This window comes from Amblyraja radiata, chromosome 8, assembly GCF_010909765.2.
Source record: "Amblyraja radiata isolate CabotCenter1 chromosome 8, sAmbRad1.1.pri, whole genome shotgun sequence".
Classification (NCBI taxonomy): Eukaryota; Metazoa; Chordata; class Chondrichthyes; order Rajiformes; family Rajidae; genus Amblyraja; species Amblyraja radiata.
Genome location: NC_045963.1, coordinates 36,980,944 through 37,005,769, shown reverse-complemented (window position 1 = coordinate 37,005,769; position 24,826 = coordinate 36,980,944). Strand labels below are relative to the sequence as shown.

Here is a 24,826-nt window from a genome sequence, read left to right as displayed (position 1 = left end):
GGATTCCTTCTCTCCAGAGATGCTGCCTATCCCACTGAGTCACTCCAGCATTTTGTGTCGATCTTTGGTGTGACAGTTGTCTCATTTCATCGGCTTCCTGTCATGGAAGAGAGGCTTTACATGTCGCTTGCATCTATTCATCCAAGTGTGCTCTTAATGAAATCTCACATCTTTGCAAATGAGGGATTGAATGGATGTAACCACTGGCTAAAGCAAAGGCACAGTTAGAACAGGGAAATAATCCCACCACTTAATTAACCAGGTTCCCAAATGTAAGAACTATTTATACATGTAACATTTTTGTTTTTAAATCTATGTAACTCTTTTTTGATTTTTAATGCAGAGTTAAAACCCCGTCCTATGTGAAGGGCTTGCGGCAGCTGGTTTCATAGTGCCTTCATTGTTGGTAGGTGCTGTCCTTTCACATGGACCGCTTACAACTTGGTGCTCAGGTTCAGAGTGCCCAGCCACCTATGGCTTGTGTGGGAAAATGTCCCCCACCCTCCCGTCTCCATCGGCCAGTGATGTGATGGACACGGGGGTCTGGACCAATCGCTGACAAGTCCCGCCTCGCAGGCGACGTCATGTCCGTTATTTGACTTTTTGGCTGAGCGGCCATTCGGTGAGTTGGCTTGTAGGTGACGCAGCCTTTCGGTTAATTGACATCTCGGCAGAGCGGCCTTTTGGTAAGTTTGCTTTTAGGCGACGCAGCCTTTCGGTTAGTTGGCTTTTAGGCGTCCTGCCCTTTTGGTTAGTTTGCATTTAGGCGTCCCATCCTTTCGGTTATTTGGCGTTTCAGGCTTTGTTTCCGTTCGGTTATTTGGCTTCCACTTCTTTGCTTCAGCTTCTCATCTTTCGATGCCAAGTCCGCACACGGAGGGAACCAAAACACTTTGAGGAAAGCAGAGTAATTACCTACATGGCCACAGAGAGAACATGTAAACCCCTCATAGACAATACTGGAAGTCAGGATTATGCCCAATCACTGGAACTGCAGCAGATATACTAGCTGTGTCTCTGTGCTAGAAGTAGAGCTGCTATCTTGTAGGTATGAAAGATATCAAATTGCAACGTAAATTCTATTATTTTCCCATTGTACTGTTTTCTGATCCATCTGATCCCTTGGCATGTTTTCGTGACCTCTTTCTGATCTTCCTGATTTTAAACAATGTGTCCTAAGCAGAGACCTGAACTTAGTTTAGTTTAGTTTTGAGATAACACATGGCAGGGGACAAGTGTTTTTGGGAGGTACACAAAAATGTTGGAGAAACTCAGCAGGTGCAGCAGCATCTATGGAGCAAAAGAGATAGGCAACGTTTCGGGCCGAAACCCTTCTTCAGACTGTCTGAAGAAGACTGATCAGTCTGAAGAAGGGTTTCGGCCCGAAACGTTGCCTATCTCTTTTGCTCCATAGATGCTGCTGCACCCGCTGAGTTTCTCCAGCATTTTTGTGTACCTTCGATTTTGCAGCATCTGCAGTTCATTCTTAAAGTGTTTTGGGGAAATTAGTTATTGGATATAATGGGATGAAGGTAGTCATGGTTGTGATTGAAAGCTGCTCACAAAGGAGCAGGAAAATTACGCTTATCTGTTCACTGTTCTGCTTGAAGTATTTTTCTGACTTGACTTCACTCTGGTTTAATTCATTTGAGTGATAGTTTGGTTGTTTCATTGATTTGATGTAGTCTTTGCCATCCTTAGGGTTTATTTGTATGTTCAGGATATCCCTGACATCAATACCGTCAAACGTTCAAGGGATTCATGCTTCGACATCCAGCCAAATGATTACACCAGTTTCAGACCCAGCTCCTTTCTCACCAATGGGTGGCATGGTGGTGCAGCGGTAGAGTTGTCGTCTTGCAGCGCCAGAGACCCGGGTTTGATCCGAGCTATGGGTGCTGTATGTATGGAGTTTGTATGTTCTCTCCGTCACCGTGTGGGTTTTCCCTGGGTGCTCCGGTTTCTTCACACATTCCAAAGACGTACATGTTTGTAGGTTAATAGGCTTTGGTAAAGATTGTAAGTTGTCCCTAGTGTGTTGGATAGTGCATGTGATCTCGGTGGGCCAAAGGGCCTGTTTACGAGCTGTATCTCTAAACTAAACTAAACTTCCCCCCCCTCCCCCCCAAACCAATGTCTGTCACTCACCGCCTCACATCATGGTGCAAATTTCATCCTGACTTTGACTCGGAGAGTCAGGGACTTTTATCCAGCAGCCATTCAACGCTCTTATTCTCTAAATGTTGCCTCCCATTTTCTTACATAATCTGCTTCAGAAAAAGGTAAAGGTCAGAGACTCAAATTGTTAAAAAAAGAACAAATGAGAAATCTGCAGGTTTGACAGAAAAGGTGGCAAAAGTGCAAGAAATCCTAGTTGTGTCTTATAAGTAAGGAAAGTATGTAGCGAGGAGGGAAAAAAATACAAAAATGTGTGCAGAACTAGGAACTTTATAAAAGAAAAGTTTTAATACAAGCAGTTATGTTAAAAACCACTACAGAATTGACTAGAATTATAGAAAAAGTCAAATTGTTTGGGTTTCATTGGTTAACAAGGTTTAATTGTGAATTTCACCAGTAAATTAACTCATGCAATTAAATATTAATTCTTAAATGCATATATCAAATTGTGAATGTTTGATGGTGTTAATGTTTTAAATACGAGCTAACCTGTAGTAAAACCACTACATAATTGACAACCAGTATAGTTTTGATTTCTTTGGTTTAATTGTGAAGTTCACCAGAATGTTCTCATGCAATTAAATCTAAACTCCATACATGCACGTATCAAAATGGGAATGTTTGATGGTGCTAATACTGCCCTCTACAGTTGGCTAGTCTCACAAGTGTTACAACATCGACTTATGGCATTGTTTCAAATCTTGGGAAACATAAGATTAATAAATACAATGGCAGACATTTTTATCTTTCCAGTGGAAGCAGACACCAATTTGAAACCAGTCAACAGATTTAAATGCTAACATTCATAATTAGCTGAACATATTTTCCACAGCATCTAGTATTCTTCGATGACCTAAAAAGTTATTTTAAACTGAGAAATTATTCCATATCATCTTTTGATGTTTTGCTGTACCAGAAGTAAACATGATGCTCAGCATAAAGAATATATTTAGCCGCAGGAAGGAAGTTAAGAGAAAGCTTAATAGTTTATATGAAACATGTGTGTAGATATGGGCCTTGCAGAATATTAGAGGGACGTTTGAATGATAAAGCCCTTAGCTTATAGGCTTAATGTTAGTGCAATGAACTACAAGTAGAAGGCAAGTTGGAGAGAAGAAGCAAAGCATGCCTTGCATAAATAGTTCATTCAATTTAAAGTTATTTTTATTTGTGACCTTGATCTTAGCTGGCTGATTTGAATTGAATACTTTATTGTCACATATGACAAGTCACAGTGAAATTCTTTGTTTACGTACCCACGGTATGCAAATAGTCGCCACATAAGGGTGCTGACAAAGTTACAAAGTATACGCAATATCTGGGCCAAGTCCCCCTTTGTTCTCGCCCTCCCCTCACGACGGCACCCCAACGCCGGGACCCCATTGTCCATTGTTCTTCCTCCTCCCTTGTGGCAGTCCCCCCACGCTGGGTACTCCTTTGTTCCTTCCCTCGGCAGTGGGTCCATCCTCGTCCATCGGTTGGTGCCCTCATCGACCGCCGCACCGACCCCTCCACTATCGCTGCCGGGCCCTCTCCGGTCGCCTCCGTGGTGCCGACCCAGGCCCCAGCCATGGGCTCTGTCGACCCAGGCTCCGTCATCCACATGCTCTGTCAGCCGCGGGGGCTCTGACCTCGGCCGTGGACTTCACCGGCCGCGGGCTCCGGCCTGCGGGGGTTCCGGCCAAGGCTACTCCGAGGCTCGCCGGGAGGCGTCTGCCGCAGCAGCTCACCATTTCTTTAAACCATGGTGTGCAAGCAGAGTGGATGTGCACTTCCTAGCGTGCACTCTTGTTCCTGTAATCAGAGGGAGCATATGTCAACTTAAAAAACAGAGTTTAAATGGGGAGTTCATACGTGATGGATAATTGAATATATCCTGACATTCAAATTCCAAATCACAGATGAATCTTACAGTTGTGGCGTTATTAACAAGTAAGCTGCTACATTAACACTTCTTCTAGATAATAGAACAGGTGTTTATTTGACACCATGAGCTGTGAGAAATTACAGAGGATTTATGAAAACTCTTGAATCTCACAGTAAGTGAATTTACTGTTTTGATGATGCACTATATTGATCATGCGCTGTAAACTGGGAAGTCATCCAAAGCCACAAAGCTCAGCAACCTACTGATATCTCAATGTAGACAGAGGTGACCCAATGAACTTGATGCAAGTCTTACATGTGGGCCATATGTTGCAAGAGCCTGACAAAATCTTGGGCCCTTGAGATATCTTGAGGCAAATTTGAAGATGATAGTGAATTTGGCAGGTAGAAATGTTTGCCAAGTCCATTTCATTCAAGGATGTAAATTTCCACTGTGTGATTCTGAGCTTTCTGAGAGTGTGGCCCAATAAAATTGGAGGAAAGTCATCTTCAACCAGGACACCAACAGCCAGCAACCCAATTGCAAGCTCTAATCTTCACAACTCCTTCCCACCTCCAACCAACCCATTCCACCTCCTCAATCAAATTTGAAGGCAGTTGAGTTTAATTTCTCCCCATTTGAGATACCGTGAGTCTATGTTCAACTTACCATTACACTAGATGGTACTTTAAGAATTATAAGTATCTCAATTTAAAACGGACTCAATTTTGAACTATGGTAAAATTGGTTGAAAAAGTGCAGTGAAAAGTTATAATTGCACCTGCACTTGCAAATAAAAGTGAGATATCAGAGTACAAATACAGATGGCATGTTGAGTGCAAAGCACTCTTCAGGCAAACTAAAGTACGAGTCCAATTTTGGGCACCACAATTTAGAACTGGTGTGAAAATTCTGGAGAAGAGCTCCAAACAGGCATCCCAGTATGAGAGATTTCAGTGGTAAGGTTGGATTGGAAATGTTCTTCTGCTTGGAGCAAAGAGTATTGAGAGACGGCTTGATAGACTGTACCAGATCATGACAGATAGGGTTAATAAAGAAAATATGTTTCCTTTACCAATGTTTCAAGGATCAGAAATTCAAGTTCAACATTTTGGATAAACTATATAAGCGGAGTGAAAAGCAGAAACAGAATCAATTAGTTTCTTCAAAAAAAAGTTGGATAAACACTTGGGAATGTTTTACAAGGCTGCAAAGAAACAACTTAAAGATAGGATCAATGGGTTTCCTCACATCGACTTGATGTTCCAAATGATCTACGCCAAAGCATTTCTCTGATTTTTTTTGTACCATAGCCATCCAAACAAAATATGTTGTAAAGGCATTGCGTTGTTGTGAGGAATTAAATCTTAAATATCAATAAATTGGCCCGTCTTATTTTTCAGCACAGCAACATAAACGCTGCTAGGGTACATAATTGTTTTTCAGTTTATTTTACAGGTTCCCGTTATAAGGAATTTAGTCAGGAGAGCCAGGGATCTTTTGCTATTAATTTGTCCGTAGTTGAATTAAAAATAAATCTGGCCTGCATTCAGATTGGACAACACAATTAGAGTGCATGTATTCTGGGTCCTTGAAATAAATGTTTTTTTGTTTGTCTCAACTGTGTGGCAGGGAACATAAAGGAGGTCTGGAAATTATTCATGATCTTACATTAATGCTAACCACAGGGAATAGTTGAAGTCAATACTATGAATACATTTAAAGGGAGAATGTCCAATTGTATGAGGGAGCATGAAGTAGAGGAAAAGTTTATGGCTTTTTAATGAGGAAAGTCAGGAGGACGTCAGACAGGTTGGACTGAATGGTATATTTCTGTACTGTAATCCTACTCAAATTGAAAGCTTTGTGTATGATGTCTCAGATGCAACATAGAATTTTTCCTGTTTACCTACTAATAATAAGTCCTTACATAACATATAAATAATAAACTCCTTGACCATTTCCCTCGTCTCTTTTCCACGACAGCGCTGTGGGTACGTTTGCTAGAGCTTTGGATTGTAGCAGTTCTGTCAGACAGCCCAGTTTACACATGAGTGCAGCAGCTGCTTCAAGGGACATTACTCTGGTAAGTTCTGTATTGTTTTCCATTTGCTATCCAAGGTTTATCAGCTTAATTTAGTGTATTGTCATGAATGCCGAGGTACAGTGAAAAGCTATTGTTGCGTGCTAACCAGTCAGCGGAAAGAATATACATGATTACAATCGAGCCATCCACAGCCATTCACATGATAAAGTGAATAACATTTAGTGCAGGGTGAAGTCCAGTAATGTCTGATTAAAGATAGCCCAAGGGTCTCCAATGAGGTGGATGGTAGCTCAGGGCCACTCACTAATTGTTGATAATATGATTCATTTGCCTGATAACAACTGGGAAGAAACTGTCCCTAAATTTGGAGGTGTATGTTTTCACACTTTTGTACCTCTTGACTGATGGGAGAAGAGGGCGTGACCAGGGTAAGACTCGTTCTTGATTATGCTGGTGGTCTTGCCAGGAAAATTTAGTCATCTCGTCATTCCGTAAGGCTTGCGTGCATACATACATACATACCTGGCTTATGGCACGACACATTGCCAGAGGACATCAAGCATTTTAATATTAAAATGAATTCACAATTGTCTAGAGCATATAGCAACAGTAAGAAATCTGGTGAAAACGGCATTTTGTTTAGTTTTGGCATCTGGAATGAAATCAAGAAACGTTTTTCGCCATCCTATAGATAGTAGAAATCTGAATTTCATTGATGCTGAGACCAATCCACATTTTCAAGATAGAAATTGGAACAGCTGTTATCGTGCAAGTTCAAAGCTGATGATAGAAATTAATTGTTTCCTTTCAAGACCAATGGATGAAGTTGAAGAGCCAATCAGCCATTGGTCTAATGCAATGACAGAATTGCTTGAATAGTTGAAAGGTCATTGTTATCTTGCAATTTTCATTTGCTGATCACGTTTAAAAGGCATTAAATGGCTGGCATCTTCCAAGTGAGATCACACCAGTTCTCCTCGTACACGTTTTAGGGTCAAAGATATATTGCCATTATAAATTTGGTGCTTGGCTATGCATCCCTTTCCCAGGTCTATGGAAACATCTTAAGAATTGATATGGGGGAAGTGATATCAATAATCCACTTGGTTAGATATGGATTTGGGTCTTAAAGCATGTTTATCTACAAAGGGAATTGATTTACAAAGATTGAAATATGTCACCTGCATAGATCCTTCATCATCTCATTGTACCTGTACCTCACTGTAATTTGACAATAAACTCAACTTAACTTAATCTAAATGTTGTGCTACCTCAAATTATCTAGGGTTACGGATTTAATTAGAGAGGCTTTAAAGATAATCTTTTGATATAGAATCATGGAAACAGGCCCTTCGGCTCAACTTGCCCACACGGTCCAATATGTCCCATCTACGTAGAGCAGAGGGATCTAGGAGGTCCTTGAAGGTCTAGTCGCTGGTAAATAAGGTGGTTAAAAGGCTTTTGGAACATTGGCCTTCATCAGTCAGAGTATTGAGTGAGACTGCATTTAGAATATTGTGTTCAGTTCTGGGCACCATGTTATAGGAAAGATATAGTCAAGCTTGAATGGGTTCAGAGAAGATTTATGAGGATGGTGCTTGGACTAGAGTGTCTGAGCTATAGGGAGAGGTTGAGTAGGCTGGGTCTCTATTCCTTGGAGAGCAGGAGAATGAGGGGTGATCTTATAGAGGTATACAAAATCATGAGAGAAATAGATTGGGTAGATGCACAGAATCTCTTGCTCAGAGTAGGGAAATCGAGGACCCAGATCACATAGGTTCAAGGTGAAGGTGAAAAGATTTAATAGGAATCTGAGGGGTAACTTTTTCACACAAAGAGTGGTGGGTGTATGGAACAAGCTGCCAGAGGAGGTAGTTAAGACTGGGACTATCCCAATGTTTAAGAAACAGTTAGACAGGTACATGGATAGGACAAGTTTGGAGGGATATGGACCAAGCGCAGGCAGGTGGGTTAAAAAAAAAAATATTTTTCAAACTTTTGTTATGGGGAAGTAATAATTTACGGTTTTCAAATAACAACTTAGGAGTGTAAACTTAATTGTGTGAGGCATTTCTGTCTAATTTGAATGAATGAATTGTACTTTCTGCTAAACTTTGGACTTTGTCTATGTTTGTATATTTGAATTTACAAAGCAAAATATTTTTGGCATTGTCAATCTAAGCTTAAGCAGATTTTCTTTGGCATAGTGCTAGTCACCCTTTCGGTTAATCAAAACAGAAATAGCTGGAAATCCTCACCATGTCTGGCAGCACCAATGGAGAAATGTAAATGAATCAATTGTATTTCAGCTCAAACATTCGTCTTCTGATCTGGAACTCATTGTTAAACTGTTCAAAATGAGAGGGAATAAAAATAAAAAGCTGCCGGAAAATAAATCGAATGGCATAAAGTTCTTGTGCGGGCAACCAAAATGATAAAAACGCAAAGAACAAAACGTGACGATGAGAAAAGTATAAAAATAATACACACCAAAAATATTAAATATTTCTGAATAGTCTAAACTGAATGTGCAAATGCTCGGAAGGTGGAGAAGACTTCAGCAGCCCATGAATACATTGAGAGAAATTATGCATTTGAATAGACTATATTGTCCAGAGTATTCTGTCCCTAAGGTCCCACCTCATGTATCGACATGTTTCCTTCCCTTGTCTCTGGAAGCCACATCATAACCCTTCCCCAGTTAATGGTGGTTACTGGCTGGTGTTCTTAAAATTAAATGAAAAAGGCTAGATAAGTGAAATATAATTATTTCATTTTGCATTGAGAATCTATGGAACAGGATCAAGACCAGAAAGGGCATAAATTAGATCATTCATGAGCAATATAATTAGGTTGCCCTACATTGTTATTTTAACACTCTTAAAAAAAATGGTTTGTTTGTGAGCATGTCTTAGAAGTCCAAAGTTTGAAATCTGCTCAGTTCTCTGAAGACTGAACAAAGTGGGTTAACTGTTAAATGTTAAATGTTAAATTGTAATGTGCCTAGCAAGAAGGTAAACAGTTCTTCAAATTATGCATATATAGCCTCTTCTGGGTTTAATGAAATGATATAATTGGTCTGTCAACAGGAAGTCCTGCTTACTCTCTGAATGTTTGGTCTTGCTGCTGCTTTAGAAAAAAAAACATGCATAAATAAGGATCAAATATTTGAACAGGAAATAAACTAAGAATTTCATATGCAAGAAAACTGAACTGCTTTTAGTTTAGTTTAGAGATACAGTGCGGAAACAGGCCCTTTGGCCCACCGAGTCCAGGCTGTCTCCGTACACTAGCACTATCCCACAGACTAGGGATCATTTACAATTTTTACCAAAGCCAAAGTAACCTAAGTTTGGAGTGTGGGAAGAAACCGGAGCACCTGGGGAAAACCCATGCGGTCACAGGGAGAACGTGCAAACTCCGTACAGACAGCAACAATTGTCAGGATCAAACCCCAGTCTCTGGCGCTGTTTGGCAGTAACTCTAGTGCTGCACCACCATGCTGCCCCTATAGTTTTAGTTTTCAATTAGTTGAGTTCCAGTAGTTTTAAACCACAAACATGTTCAGTAGCCCTTTGCTGTTTTCCATTCTCCCAAACTTTTTAAATGCTTGCTCACCAGTGCCTTATTCTCCTCTTGTTAGTCGTGGATAAATTCACCTTGTGCTTTGCACTCCAGCTATCCTGAATATCATTCTTTATCCACCCTTGACTTGAAATGTGACTGTTTATTTATTTACTTGTGAACAATGTCAAGAGAGATCAGACAGGATAATTACATCATTCTGTTTTACTTTTGAGTGCTTCATCATAATGGAAATTTGTGTCTTCTCTTTTCTTTGTATCACTTCTGGTATCTATTTTTAATTTTATTTTCTTCCATCAGTTCCACGCAATGAACACTTTACACAAGCGCAACTATGACTTGACACAGGCAATCAACATCTTAGTACCACAGGGCGGTCCTATTCTCTGCAGAGATGAAATGGAAGAATGGTCAGCGTCCGAAGCGAACTTGTTTGAAGAAGCATTGGAAAAGTATGGCAAGGATTTCAATGACATCCGACAAGACTTTGTAAGACCATAGGATTATTTCAAAGGTTCAATGGTACTTTATTGTCACATGTACCGAGGTACAGTGAAATATTTTTTTGGATCCAGTTCAGTACAAGTATCACTATACATCAGCAATTAGATCCATTTTAGATAAGCGTGTCAGATACAGTGCGAGTGTGTAAGTAGTAGTACACTGAGGCAGGATACAGTGTTGCCAGATTTGGTGCCATTTTCAAGTCCCAGTTGTTGTAAGTGCAGGGTTCTTGACCTGGCCCGTTGTCCTGCTGGCAATGCAGGGTCATAGAGTGATACAGTGTGGAAACAGGCCCTTCAGCCCAACATTGGGATAGTCCCAGCCTCAACTACCTCCTCTGGCAGCTTGTTCCATACACCCACCACCCTTTGAGTGACAAAGGGTCGGCCTGGCCAAGCATAGCCGTGGTGTCCTCTACCGCTCCACAACCGCTGCGGAATTATTTTTTCTTAAATTATTTATTCTTATATCATTAACGTATTGATAAATATTGTGAAATAATGCAGGAATTAAGTTATTTTCACACATTTGCTCTGATAACAAGAACATTTCAATGTTTTGAGCTACAGAGAATTAGCACCATCAAGTGGATACATACCTGATAAAAAAACTCGTATCCCTTCGATATCACCTCTTCTCCAGGCAACAATGGGCCATTGAGGTTTCCACCCTTCCTTGGTCATCTGTTGCTGGCCCTGGTTTGGTCTGGCCTTTTCCTACCACCAATTCCCCACCCCCCCTTCATTTTCAGTCTGAAGAAGGGTTCCGACCTGAAACGTCACTCATCCTTTTTTTCCCAAGGACGCTGCCTGACCCGCTGAGTTACTCCGACACTTTCCTGATATTAAGGAGATGGGAATCAAAGGAAAATAGAAAAGGGAGAATAAACTAAATAATTTTGGAAAAGAAGTATACTGGAAGGAGGAGGAAACGTAAGAAAAGAGTAAATGTGCTTGATTCCTTATCATGGGTTTTCACCTTTCCATCTAGACTTTTAAACTTTTAACCTTCTGTCTCTACTGATTTCCTTTCTGTGAATGCTTTCTGCAATTTTAAGTTTACTTTCCATACCAGCCACATGTGCGTGTACCAATTTGACTGACCAGAAAGTGCTTTTAGATGCATCACTCTTGGATGAGCTGGATGCTTTCTACGTACGTATCGAAAGTGAGAACATTGATGTACCTTCTTGTGCTCCCCCACCCCTTGACGACACTGATCTCAATCACCAAGGTCGATGTTGAAGGGTCCTTCACGAGGTTGAATCCTCGTAAAGTGAGCGGCCTCGGTGGTGTACCATTCTTAAAATCTACGCTGACCAACTGGGTGGAGTTTTGTGGACCTGCTCAATGTTTTATTGCTGAAGTCCGACGTCCCCACTTTCTTCAAAAGGACATCAGTAACGCCATTGCCCAAGAAGAATAAGGTGACATGCCTGGTGACGACTGACCAGTGGCACGAACCTCTATGGTGATTAAATGTTTTGAGTGGTTGTTTATTTCATGTTAACTCCTGCCTAGGTAAGGACCTGTAACCACGACAATTTACCTCCTGTCACAACAGATCTACAGGGGATGTGATCTCACTCGCTCTTCACTCTGCTCTTGAACACTTGGACAATATGAACATGTAAATCAGGTTGTTATTCATCGACTACCAGCTTGCCGTTCAACACTATTGTCCCCGCCAAACATATCATCAAACTCAGCGAACCAGCTCTCTGCGCATCCCTTTGCAATTGGATCCTCAACTTCCTCATGGGAAGACCACAATCAGCATGAATTGGCAACAGTATTTCTACCTCAATATCTATCAACACAGGAGCACTTCTAGGCTGTGTACTCAGATCCCTGTTTAGCTCACTCTCTACCCATGACTGTTCAGGCATACACAGCTCAAAGGCCATCTTTACATTCAATGCTCTGCCACCATTGTTGGATTGTCAAGGAAGACTCTCTCTAACTTCTACAGGTGCACAGTCGAGAGCCTGCTGACCGGTTGCATCGTGGCTTGGTTCGGCAATTTGAGCGCCCTGGAAAGGAAAAGCCTACAAAAAGTAGTAAACACTGCCCAGTCCATCATCGGCTCTGACCTTCCTTCCATCGAGGGGATCTATCGCAGTCGCTGCCTCAAAAAGGCTGGCAGTATCATGAAAGACCCACACCATCCTGGCCACACACTCATCTCCCTGCTACCTTCAGGTAGAAGGTACAGGAGCCTGAAGACTGCAACAACCAGGTTCAGGAATAGTTACTTCCCCTCAGCCATCAGGCTATTAAACCTGGCTCGGACAAAACTCTGATTATTACCAACCACTTTCTGTTATTTGCACTATCAGTTTATTTACTCATGTGTGTATATATTTATATCATGGTATATGGACACATTTATCTGTTTTGTAGTAAATGCCTACTATTTTCTGTGTGCTTAAGCAAAGCAAGAATTTCATTGTCCTATACAGGGACACATGACAATAAACTAACTTGAACTTGAATAACAGGTCAGAGTACAAAAGGTGAGATTGATAATCTAAGTGCTAACGGAATGACAATCATATTTTCAACCTTGTGGACTTCAGAAAGGGAAAGCCAGGGATCCATGAAGCCCATCGATGGGCTTTGACTAGCGGGGGAGAGAGTATCTCTGAAGATCAGTACTGGACCCAGCACATTGATGCAATCACAAAGCAACACCTAATTTCCTTAGAAGACTGAGGCGATTTGGTATGGCGCCGAGGACTCCTACAGGTGTACATAGAGAGCATACTGACTGGTTGCAAAGCCACCTGGTTTGGTATCTTGAATGCCCATGAACAAAGGAGGTTACAGAGAGTGGAAGGCATAGCTTGTTCCATCACAGATATTGACCTCCACACCATCGACGGGATCTACTAGAAATGTTACCTCAAAAAGGCAGGCAATATCATTAAAGACCCACATCACCCTGGCCGTGCTCTCATTTCACTACTACCATCGGGAAGGTACAGGAGCTTGTGAACTGTGACCAATTTCAAGAGCAGCTTCTTCACAGCAATCAACAGGCTCTTGAATAGCGCACTTCGTTAACCACTACCTCACCAACTATGATCTATACACTGCGATTTGTGGTTGTACTACAAACTTCATTTAGTTACTTTGTATTACCATTATTAAATTATTGATTATTATATGTTGGGTGTTATTGCGTTCATGAGCGTGTAAAGCTGCAGCAAGTAGGAATTTAATTGTTCTGATGCTAGTACACGTGACACATGTCTCATGTGATTTCTGTCACTGAATCTCAGGCCATCGTCCCATTTCCACTTTAAGTCATTTCCGTATGATACAATTTCCACATCAGAGGTGTACATAACGATACCATTGCCAATGCATTGCTAATTTTGGATAAGATTATGGGCCACATGGTCGTGGGGTAATCTGTTATCGGACACTCTTAGACCAACATTATCCCCAACTGCAAAGAGTCTGTTGTCACCATTACCCACACAAAATTATTTTCTCCAGTCGCTACCCAAGCTGTTTTTCTTGCTATGTAGAGTCTTTGAAAACATCATCATTTTGCAATGATATGCTTGCCGCCTGAGACCTTACCTGCTGGAACATTACTTCTTTCCAATGTATCCATAACATTCTTAATGCACATCATCAGTCTTCGGTAACTCTTTATCTTTCTGTAATCCTTTAGCAAGAGTTTCATTGTCCTGTCAGGGACACATGACAATAAACTCTCTTGACTTGACTTGACTCTCTACAATATTCCTTGCTGGTGCATCTTCATGTGATTGCTCCCAAAGTATTTGGCCAATTTCACAATGCTAAATTCTTGATTTCCATTTTTTTGCACCCACCTGATGTCTTAACAATGCTAGCAGAATACTTTAGATTATTTGTGTTGAAAGTTAAGTCAACCTTGTGAAACGTAAACCAAAGTTTACCCCATTGCCATGATCACCGTTCCATTATACCTACATTTTGCTGCTATCAACATGTTTATTCTTCACTTTGAAAGTTTGGCTAATGTTTAAAGACATTTAGATTAGAATAAATTCTGCACTGATTTGTAGTTTGGTGTAATAGTCAATATCTTTTTAACAGCTTCCATGGAAGTCACTCACAAGTATCATAGAATACTATTACATGTGGAAAACAACAGATAGATATGTGCAACAGGTAAGTAAAAAAGACGGTTTTGTCTTATTGACTTTTTTAAATTTATTGAACTGATAATTAATCAGTTTATACACACACACACACACACACACACACACACACACACACACACACACACACACACACACACACACACACACACACACACACACACACACACACACACACACACACACACACCCCCCACACCCCCCCCCCCCCCCCCACACCCCCCCCCCCCCCCCCCCCCCCCCTCATTGTGTTTGGGTTTAAAAAAATGATATTAAACACAACAGCTTCTTAAGAATGTCCAGAAGGAAATATCTGTTAAAATTCTAAATTCACGGTTATATTCCAACATAAACAGTTTTCACATATTCTGAGAATTCTGTTCATATGAACTTTAGATTAGAATTTCCACAACATCTTCTTTGCAAAGTTAATACGTTCTTTTTTTTAAATAATCTGAGAATAATAGTAGTGGTGATTTTCTTTTTTTTCTAAGCTTCCCGAGCTGAATAAATGATTATGCTTCATTTACACGTAAAATTACTATATATTGTTGATATCCAGTTTCATGCATTGTGGTAGAGTTATTGTGTTAATTCACGTAAGGCTTCATTTGTGCAGGAAATCTGTGTTTAGGGCCACATTTACTCCCGTTCATTTTGATGGACAATATATCACTGGGTTGAGTTCATAAGGCAAAGGAGCAGAATGAGGCCATTCGACTCATCGAGTCTGCTCCGCCATTCAATCATGGCTGATTTCCCTCACAACCCCATTCTCCTGCCTTCTCTCCATAACCTTTGACACCCTTACTAATCAAGAACTTATCCCTAACCATGCTGTGATGCATCCTGATAAAATGCTTTCTACGGCACATCTGTAGAAATTGGTGGTATTCCTAAGAGCTCATTAAATGGACAACTGTTAGATATATAACTCTTGTTTTTGTTATATATTGAAATGTTGGGTACAGGTTTCAATTTCCTTCTAAATTATATATATATTTTTAAATTTTAGAAACGGTTGAAGGCAGCGGATGTGGAGAGCAAACTGAAACAGGTGTACATTCCATCATAGTAAGTTTCTGTAAACCAGGGTACCAATGTAATGGGTGAAATGTTGTCATGTAGTTTGTAAGATCTAATTTCTAAATATTGTTTACATCATTTACAGAGATCCAAACTTGAATTCATCCTTTAATGTAAAATAAAAACCCACCTTTATACATCTGAGAACATTTTAATTTAAATTGCAAACAAATCATGTTTCCCTCATTACAACATTGTATCCTTTCTCTTCCATTTACCCACTCATTTTTAATTAAGAATTTATGCTTTGCTGGTGATCAATGTAAAGAAAATTCACATTCTAATGTAGACCAACAATTTTTGTTCAACTAATTATACATTACCAAAGTGTTTGAGTTAGCCTGATCACTATGATGTAAGTCATTGACTAGCAATATTTACTCTTCACTCTACAGTTTAGAGAGACATTTACACTATCTACAGTTGATTCGTGACCTGTTAAGTATTTCTGGCATACTTAGTTTTAATTTCAAATTTCCATTAACATGTTATATGAGGAATACCAAACCTGGTGGAGTTTTTTTCTAATTTAATGTTGGCTTACAATTTAACAACTCCTTCATGAAGACGTCAGCAGCTAGTTCTGACTAAAGGTTATTGTATTGAAACATTGACTTTGCTGTTCGCTCCACTGATGCTGCCTGATCTGCTGAATATGCCCAGCATTTACAATTTCTGTTGAAGATTTTTATTCTTTCATTGTTGCTAGGTGCCCATCAGCACTGGAAAAAACCCTAGAGCAGAGTATTTACTCTAGTTCAACCGCAGATTGGCTAAACTATTGGATAGGCAGTCAACATTGTGTAAATCCCACTGTGCCAGTTGTGGAATTCAGATACAACTAATTAAATACAGTGGGAGTGAAAAATGATAGTCGCAATGACTATAAAAGTATAAGATTTTTGTAAAAAAAAAACCCGTCAAGAGTGTTTTATTGTTATATGTCCCGAACGATGAACTTCTTACTTGCAGCAGTGCAACAGATGTGTATGGGCAAATTTGACCCTCCCGGTCGGCCGCAGATATCGGCTATGGGAATGGATCTGCAGGCTCCAGCTGGGCCGGAGTTCCAAAGCGCTAGCTGCACGGGGCAAATTCAACCCACTGATCTGCGCAGAAGTGCCGATGAGGTTGAGATTGGCCGCCTCACTCGGCCTAGGTGCCACATATTCAGTGGGGGGGGGGGGATTTCAAGTGCATTCTTGTAATTTTGTCTGGATTAAAGGAGGTGCCGGACCACTAGTTGCCGGAAAATTGGTGGTGGACTTGTATTATGTATAGTTCTGGTTGCCCAATTACAGGAAGGAAGCGGAGGTTTTGGAAGTGGCGCAGAGCAGATTTATCAGAATGATGCCTGGATTAGGGAGTATTAGCCACAAGGAGAGGTTGGACAGATTAGGTTTGTTTTCTCTTGAACACCAGAAGTTGCAGGTAAACGTTATAGAAGTATATAAAACCATGAGAGGTAGAGAATAGGGTAAGCAGCCAGAATCTTTTGCCCAGGATGGAAAAATCAAAACTAGAGGCATAGCTTTAAGGTGAGAAGGGTAAAGTTTAAAGAAGGTGGGTTGGGCAACTTTGTTTACATATAGAATGCTGAGTGCCTGGAACATGCTGCCAGCGATGGTGGTTGAACAGGATACGATCGTGGCATTTGAGAGTCATTTGGATAGGCATATGGATATGTAGAGAGGGGAGGGATATGGATTATGTGCAGGCATATAAGGATTGGACCAACATGCGTCATCACCAGTCCCACCTGCCTACTTTTGGCCCATATTCCTCTAAACCTACCCTATCCATGTACCTGTCTAAATGTTTCTTAAATATTGTGATAGGACCTGCCTCAATTGCCTCCTCCGGCAGCTCCATACACCCACCACCCTTTGTGTAAAAAAGTTACCCCTTGGGTTCCCATTAAATCTTTCCCACCCTCACCTTAAAACTATGTCCCCTGGTTCTTGATTCCCCTACTCTGGGCAAAAGACTATTCCCGATCTATTCCTTTCATGATTTTGTGCACCTCTAGGATCCCCCTCATCCAAGAAATAAAGCCCTAGATTGCTCAACCTCTCCATATAGTTCAGTCCCACGACTCCTGGCAACATCCTGGTAAATCTTCTCTGAACCCTTTCAAGCTTGACAACACCTTATCTTGCTTTCTCCTTTGAAAGTTTCCTTTGTTCAACGAGCTGAGCACAATGTAAATGGATTCATTTGTGGAGCAGTCATTACCTGTAGCAGGGTCCTGAGCACTTTGAAAGTTTTAATTTTTTTAATTCTAATTTCATGATTGTAAGAGCAGAGCTGAATTCAATGACAAAAACTTTTAATGCTGGACATAATTCCAACTGACGTTGCTACATGTTCATCCCGAAACAAATATGTATTCTGATGAATGATTTGTGTTGCAATACGTAACTTTTTAATGAATAAATAAAAGTTTACTTTTTTTTTGCTTAGCAATAAACCTAATCCCAATCAGATATCGACCGTCAATGGAAAGCCTGCTGTAGTGAATGGTCCAGTTGGAGAGATGATTCACCAAAACCAGAACTCGAGTGTATGCCGACCATGTGAAAGTTGTTACAGTGAGTACTATCCAAACTAAATTATTTTACCATAAGATCTGAAGCAAGTTCTATTAAGAAGATGCTGCAAACATATATAAACTTTGCAAGAAGAGCACATTAAAAGGAAGGTACACAAAAATGCTGGAGAAACTCAGCGGGTGCAGCAGCATCTATGGAGCGAAGGAGATAGGCAACGTTTCGGCCCGAAACGTTGCCTATCTCCTTAGCTCCATAGATGCTGCTGCACCCGCTGAGTTTCTCCAGCATTTTTGTGCACCTTCGATTTTCCAGCATCTGCAGTTCCTTCCTACGGTTCTTCATGTGGACATAAAAACAAGAGGGTAACCAGGGAGAAGGAGGGACCACTCAAGGGTAAAGGAGGGAACTTATACTTGGATAGACACAAAATGCTGGAGTAACTCAGCGGGACGGGGAACATCTCTGGATAATAGGAATGCGTGACATTTTGGGTCGAGACCCTTCTTCAGACTTCAGTCCTCAGTCTGAAGACGGATCTCGACCAGAAACGTCACCCATTCCTTCTCTCCAGAGATGCTGCCTGTCCCGCTGCGTTACTCCAGCATTTTCTGTCTACGGTGTAAACCAGCATCTGCAGTTCCTTCCTACACAACATATACTTGGAGTCAGAGTGTGTAAGCAAGGTATAAAATGCCTTGTTTCGCACCATTGGGTTCCGACCCAAAATGTCGCCTATCTGTGCCCTCCAGAGTCCCACTGAGTTACTCCAGCGCTTTGTGTTTTGCTCAATAAACTCAATTCCAAAGAAGAATAAGACTAAGAAAAGTAAGGTAGCGTGCCTTAATGACCACCGTCCAGTGGCTTTGACATCCACCGTTATGAAGTACTTCGAGAGAATGGTGATAGCTCACATTAACTCCAGCCTCCCAGCCATTCTTGATCCACTGCAGTTTGCTTAATGTCGCAACAGGTCCACAGCAGATGCCATCTACCAGACTGTAAACTCATGTCTGGAACATCTAGACAACAACAACTCCTATGTTAGATTCCTATTTATAGACTATAGCTCTGCCTTCATCACCATAATCCATCCAAACTTCCACATTACTATTGTACTTGAGTGTGAACTAATTATATATCTCTGTATTGTGGTGTCAGCTGATACACAGACCACTTATGGTCGAACCCTCATCAGTAGCTACGAGGGCTGGCACGTGACGTCATGGGCTAGGGGGAGTGTCCTGCTACTTAAGCTTATCTCACCTTGAGACCGAGGGAGTCAACAGGTAGCTGAGTCCGAGAGAACAATCTCGCTCAGCTACAGCAGCAATGACGATTACGTTAGCGGACCAACTTAACATGTAACACCTAAATAAAACCACTGTTTGAACCTGCCTGACGTCTGGCCTTATTCACCACGTTTGGTGCCGCTACAGTATGGTATATCTGATTTGTTTGGAAGGCATCAAAACAAAGCTTTTCACTTTACTGTGGTGCATGTGACAATAATAAACCTAAACCTAAATGTTTTAAATCACATGAATGCATTTGGAACTAAATGGAAACAGTAATTTAGATATTCAATAGAATTTTACTATGACACCTTCTTTAAGTTTCTTTTGTGCTCTTAGGCGACAGGGTTATAAGCTTTCATAATGTAAATAAAATTGGCATATATAGTTTAAAACTAAATGTTCCTGTCAGCAAGGCAGCCAGTATTTATTGTACATGAGTTGCAATAATTGTGCTTCTTCAGGATGTCTATTTGAGAGGAAGTAGTATAAAACCCTGATCACTTATGACTGATGACAACAATGAGTAGGATAGGAACATTAAGGTACATGGGATGAACATAAAACTAACATCTGGCTGGTTAGTGGCACCTTCTGGACTCCTTGAAGTGTTCTGGGATTATTGACCAGTAGAGCAGAAGGCTGAACCTCTGCCTGCACTTAGGAACCCTCAATGTCTGTCGGATAATTAAGTGAATGAGAGCTTATGATATTGCATTGCTGATAGACTATTTCCCTTGTGTGCGTTGGAGTTTTTGAAATTAGTTTGACATTCTCAGCATTACTCTGGGGTTTCTGATTAATGGAAGTCTATTACTCAAAGCTGGCAGATGGAGATATGTTGTTGCATTGTGCCTGCACTGTATTCATATGTTCATCAGTTATATGAGCAGTATTAGGCCATTCGGCCCATCAAGTTTATTCCACCATTCAATCATGGCTGATCTAACTATCCTTCTCAACCCCGTTCTCCTGCCTTCGCCCCATAACCCCGGAGAGACGTTCTAGTGAAGAATCTTTCAATCTCCACCATAAAAATATCAATTGACTTGGCCTCCACAGCCTTCTGTGACAATGAATTCCACAGATTCACCATCCTCTAAATATTTGTGTCACTATGTCTTTTGTAAAAATGTGCAGCACAAAACATGAGCACAGATAATAGTAAGAGAAGCAGGCCAATTGTTCAATCATTGCAAACTCAAATAATTCGGCAAGGTCACATCTAATCAATCTCAATCTCACTTTTATAGCCCATCTTCATTTTCCTGGATTCCTTTACCGTCCAAAGGCCCATCAACAGTTATAACTTCCATCTATGCAGCACATTTAACAGAGCAAAACGAACAAGACATCTCACAGGGGGATTACCAAATTAAATGGAGTCCAAGCAATTTAACTTGGTGCAGGTGATTAAAGGTTTGGTCGAAGAGATAGCTTTAAATAGATGATTAAAGGAGGAAAGAGAATTAGGTGACATTTAAGAAGCAATGTCCAGAATTATTCACGGCCGACGAAGGCAAGTCTGCCAAAAGTGGAGCAATTAATAATTTGAAGTTGGTTGAGAAATTTGAGAAGCACAAATATCTTTGAGTACTTGTAGAAATTGCAGACATCAGAAGGGATGAGACCATGGAGGATTTAGAAGTAGAGGAAGAGAATTAAAAAACAAATTATATAGGGATTTAATGTCGCAAGAATAAGATAAATAAGAGAGTAGAGGCGTAGTAGAATTTGGACTGCAGTGTTTGTGGTGAATTTGGATTTTAGACTTTGGACATACAGCATGGAAACAGGCCCTTCAGCCTTCCGAGTCTACCGCGATCAGGGATCATACCCATACACTAGCACTACATCACACACTGATTTTTACCAAAGCCAATTAACCTACAAATCTGTATCTTTGGAGTGTGGGAGGAAACCGGAGCACACTGAGAAAACCCACATGGTCACTGTGAGAACATACAATACAAACTTTGTACAGACAGCGCCCGTAGTCAGGATCGAACCTGGATTACTAGCATTGTAAGTCAGCAACTTTATTGCTGCGCTACTGTGCCATATCTTTGAACTACTGAATTTTGGTTGACTCCATTAACACTGTAAAGAACAGGATATCTGCTAAAAGTGGGTAGATATCAAAAATAAAAGAAGTGCAATCACCCCCATGGTATTATACTGTTGGCCTCCCAGTAGCGGGAGACAGAACAGAAGTATAGAAGGATTAAGGAAAAATGTCAAAGCAATAGGGTTGCCATATTGTGGGCGACTGACTTCCTCAATATTGAATGGGATTTCCAAGCAAAGAGCTTGGTTGGGGCAGGATTTGTTAGGTGTGACCAAGAGGGTTTCTTAAACAGTGTGCGGATAGTCCAACTTAAGGAGCGGATATCTTGGGACTTGTATTGGAAATAAATCTGGCCAGGTGACTGATGTTTTCGTGGATGAGCATTTAGGATACAGTGATCATAACTTTGTAAGTTTTAATATGGCTACGAATATATATAAGTCTTGACCATTGGAGAAAGTACTAAATTGGGAAAAGGTGGGTTATGAAATTATTAGGTGGAGTGGGGAGACTAAATTGGGAGCAGTTGTTTTTGGGCAAGTCCACATCAAACATGTGGGAGTTGTTTAAAGACCAGACAATAAGAGCTCAGGTCCAGCTTGTTTCAGTTGGAAGGAAGGATAAGGATGGCAAGGTAAAGGAACCTTGGATGACCAACGAGATTCTAAATGTGGTCAAAAACAAAAAACAAGCATATCTAGGGTTTAGGAAGGTAAAATCAGACAGGGCCTTGGAGGAATATAAAGCGAGCAGGAAAGAACTCAAGGAGGCAATTAGAAGGGTCAAAAGGGGCAATGAGATATCATTGGCAAGTCAGATTAAAGAAAATCCCAAGGTTTTTTTTCATGTTTATTAAACACAAGAATAACTGAGGAGAGGGAGGACAACTCAAGGATAAAGGAGGAAATTTGTGCTTGGCGTCGGAGTATATAGGCTAGGTACTAAGCAAGTTCTTTACATCTGTATTCACCAAGGAGGAGGTCATGGGGCACAGCAAGATCAGTGCAGGGTATACTAATTTGCTGAGGAAGTTTGGCATCAACAAGGAAGTGGGTGTTGGGTGTCTTGAAAAGAATTAAGGTGGAGAAATCTGCAGTGTCTGATGGTATCTATCTCAAGTTCTTGAGAGAGGCAAGAGAGAAGATTGTGAGGGTTTTGACAAAGATCTTTGTGTCCTCTCTAGTGACAAGCGAGGTCCTAGAGGACTGGAGAGTAGCCAACATTGTTCCTTCAGTTAAGAAGGGAAGTAGAGATAATCCAGGAGGTCACAGGCCAGTAAGACACACGTGTGTGGTAGGAAAGCTACAGGAGAGGGTTGTTTGGGATCGGGTGTATTTGCATCAGAATCTGAAGAAGAGACCTGACCCGAAATGTCGCCTATTCCTTCGCTCCATAGATGCTGCCTCACCCGCTGAGTTTCTCCAGCATTTTTGTCTACCTTCGATTTTTCCAGCATCTGCAATTCTTTCTTAAACATACTGTTCCTCCAGCACTTTCTTCAAGATTCTAGCATCTGCATTGCCTTGTGTCTTCATACATAGATAATAATCTGATCCATGTACCCAGTGATATTCTGAGACAAAATTTCACAAGATAAATGCATAAAGGAATGTTGCCAAGTCAGAATGTTGATTAGCTATCAATCTACCGTGAATGTTGGAAAATGTGCTATCATGTTTACCTGTAATAGGGAAAGGTACACAGGAGAACATTTGGACAGGTATATTGATCGGAATGGTTTAAAGGGATATGTTTAAAGGGAAAGGTTTAAAGCCAAACATGTGTAGGTGGCACGAGTACAAATGGGGCATCTTGGTCCGCATGGGCAAGTTGGGCTGAAGGGCCTGTTTCCGTGCCTAATGTCTCTGACTAAGATGTCATTATTGATTTTGTTTTAAGTTTATAGCAATCTGAGATAAAATAATTCAATAAACCACGTATTGGAATGGTCACAAAATTAGAAAAATATAAAATTAGTGCAATGTCTTAAGAAATTCTGTAATTTTAATAGATTGTAATTTAAGTTTACAAATTTGACGGTTTTCATAATTAGAATAATTGATTTTTGTTTTTCAATCTGCACTGTTTCAGCCACACAGTCTCAACAGTGGTTTTCTTGGGGACCGCCTACTATGCAGTGTAGACTATGTGCTTTATGTTGGATATATTGGAAGAAGTATGGAGGCCTGAAGAAGCGCACTCGAACAGAAGCAGAAAAAATGTCACCACCGCATGACGTCTCGGTAACAAACAACAAGATCTGTACTTCCCAAATTATGTTGATACTTGTTTTTGGCTATCGTTTGGCTGGCTGTGTCCGCGGGCGGGGGCTAGCTGTGTTGCGGACGGGGCTGTGAGCGCGACAGGCGCTGGGGACAGGAACCACTGAGTGAGTCCAGAGCCGGTGAGTGCGGTCAGAGCTGGGGACGGGAACCAGTGAGCCCACACCCCCCCCCCTCCCCTACACCACCCACCTCCCCCTCCCTCACACCCCTCATCCCCCTCCCCCCCCACACCCCTCCCCTACTCCCCCCTTCCCCAACTCCCCCCTCCCCTACACCCTATTCCTCCACACCCCTCCCATCCACACACACTCACCCCCCTCCCCCACACCCCCCCCCCCCAGCCCCTGACAGGCTCTGCCTGAAGCTGTCCCCCTCCCCTGGCTGCAGGACGCTCCCCGCCTGAAGCCGTCCCCGTCCCCCGGCTACAGAACGCTCCCGCCGTTGCGTTGAGGGAACAGGTGAATGGTGGAATATTGCATTGGGGAATGGGTCCCACTTATGGATCCCACCCGTTGGGTCCCATGTTCACAGGGGAGGGCTGATCCCCCAACGCAATATTCCACCTCCCCACCAATTCCAATATTGCTGGTCAGGGGGGGGGGGGGGGGGGGGGGGGCATTCTGGAGCGCTAGTACGGGTGTTGTGGGCCAAATAGATTTTTGGGCTGGCAGCTCAGTCACTCAGGCCTGGTGGGCTGGCAGCTCAGTCACTCAGGCCTGGTGGGCTAGCAGCTCGGTCACTCAGGCCTGGTGGGCTGGCAGCTCAGAAACTGCCAGAGATTCTGCCCAAAACAGGTGAGAGATTCTGTGAGAGAGAAGGGGAGAGGGTGGAGAATCAATTTTAGACATTTTTCATCTTTTTCTGCAGATCACAGCAATGAAGGAGGAAAGTCTATCCTGGCCTGGATCTCACAGGGAGCAAATGAAGGGAGGGAGAAAAATACTGGGGTGAGGTTTAATACTTGCAGGGGGAATACTTACTGATGGACCGAAGGGACTCCTGGGCTCAGATGGCATTTTGAGCAAAAGTGACTGGTTTCTCGGCTAATAGGGGCCTTGTGGGCCGAAATTAGTGGTTTCAGGCAGGCCAAACAACTCATTTCATTTCCAATTGCATTGCAGTTTCAAGCACAGGGCAGGCCAAATAGTTCATTGCATTTTCATTTCACTGCCATTGCAACTTCAAGCACAGGGCAGGCCAAGG

At 41.6% G+C, this 24,826-nt stretch overlaps 1 protein-coding gene across 6 annotated transcripts in view; it reads left to right on the top strand.

The window, feature by feature from the left end:
- Positions 1 to 24,826, top strand: part of mta3 (metastasis associated 1 family member 3) — a 132,633-nt gene that overhangs the window by 92,983 nt on the left and 14,824 nt on the right. For 5 of the 6 annotated variants that reach the window (XM_033025557.1, XM_033025554.1, XM_033025552.1 and 2 more), the window contains 6 exons: positions 6,032 to 6,131; positions 9,978 to 10,166; positions 14,276 to 14,350; positions 15,356 to 15,414; positions 17,890 to 18,017; positions 23,430 to 23,581. In XM_033025557.1, the coding sequence (XP_032881448.1) occupies positions 6,032 to 6,131; positions 9,978 to 10,166; positions 14,276 to 14,350; positions 15,356 to 15,414; positions 17,890 to 18,017; positions 23,430 to 23,581 (703 nt within the window). Of the gene's footprint in view, positions 1 to 6,031; positions 6,132 to 9,977; positions 10,167 to 14,275; positions 14,351 to 15,355; positions 15,415 to 17,889; positions 18,018 to 23,429; positions 23,582 to 24,490; positions 24,571 to 24,826 lie in introns of all 6 variants that reach the window. The other variant, XM_033025553.1, reaches the window with a different exon arrangement.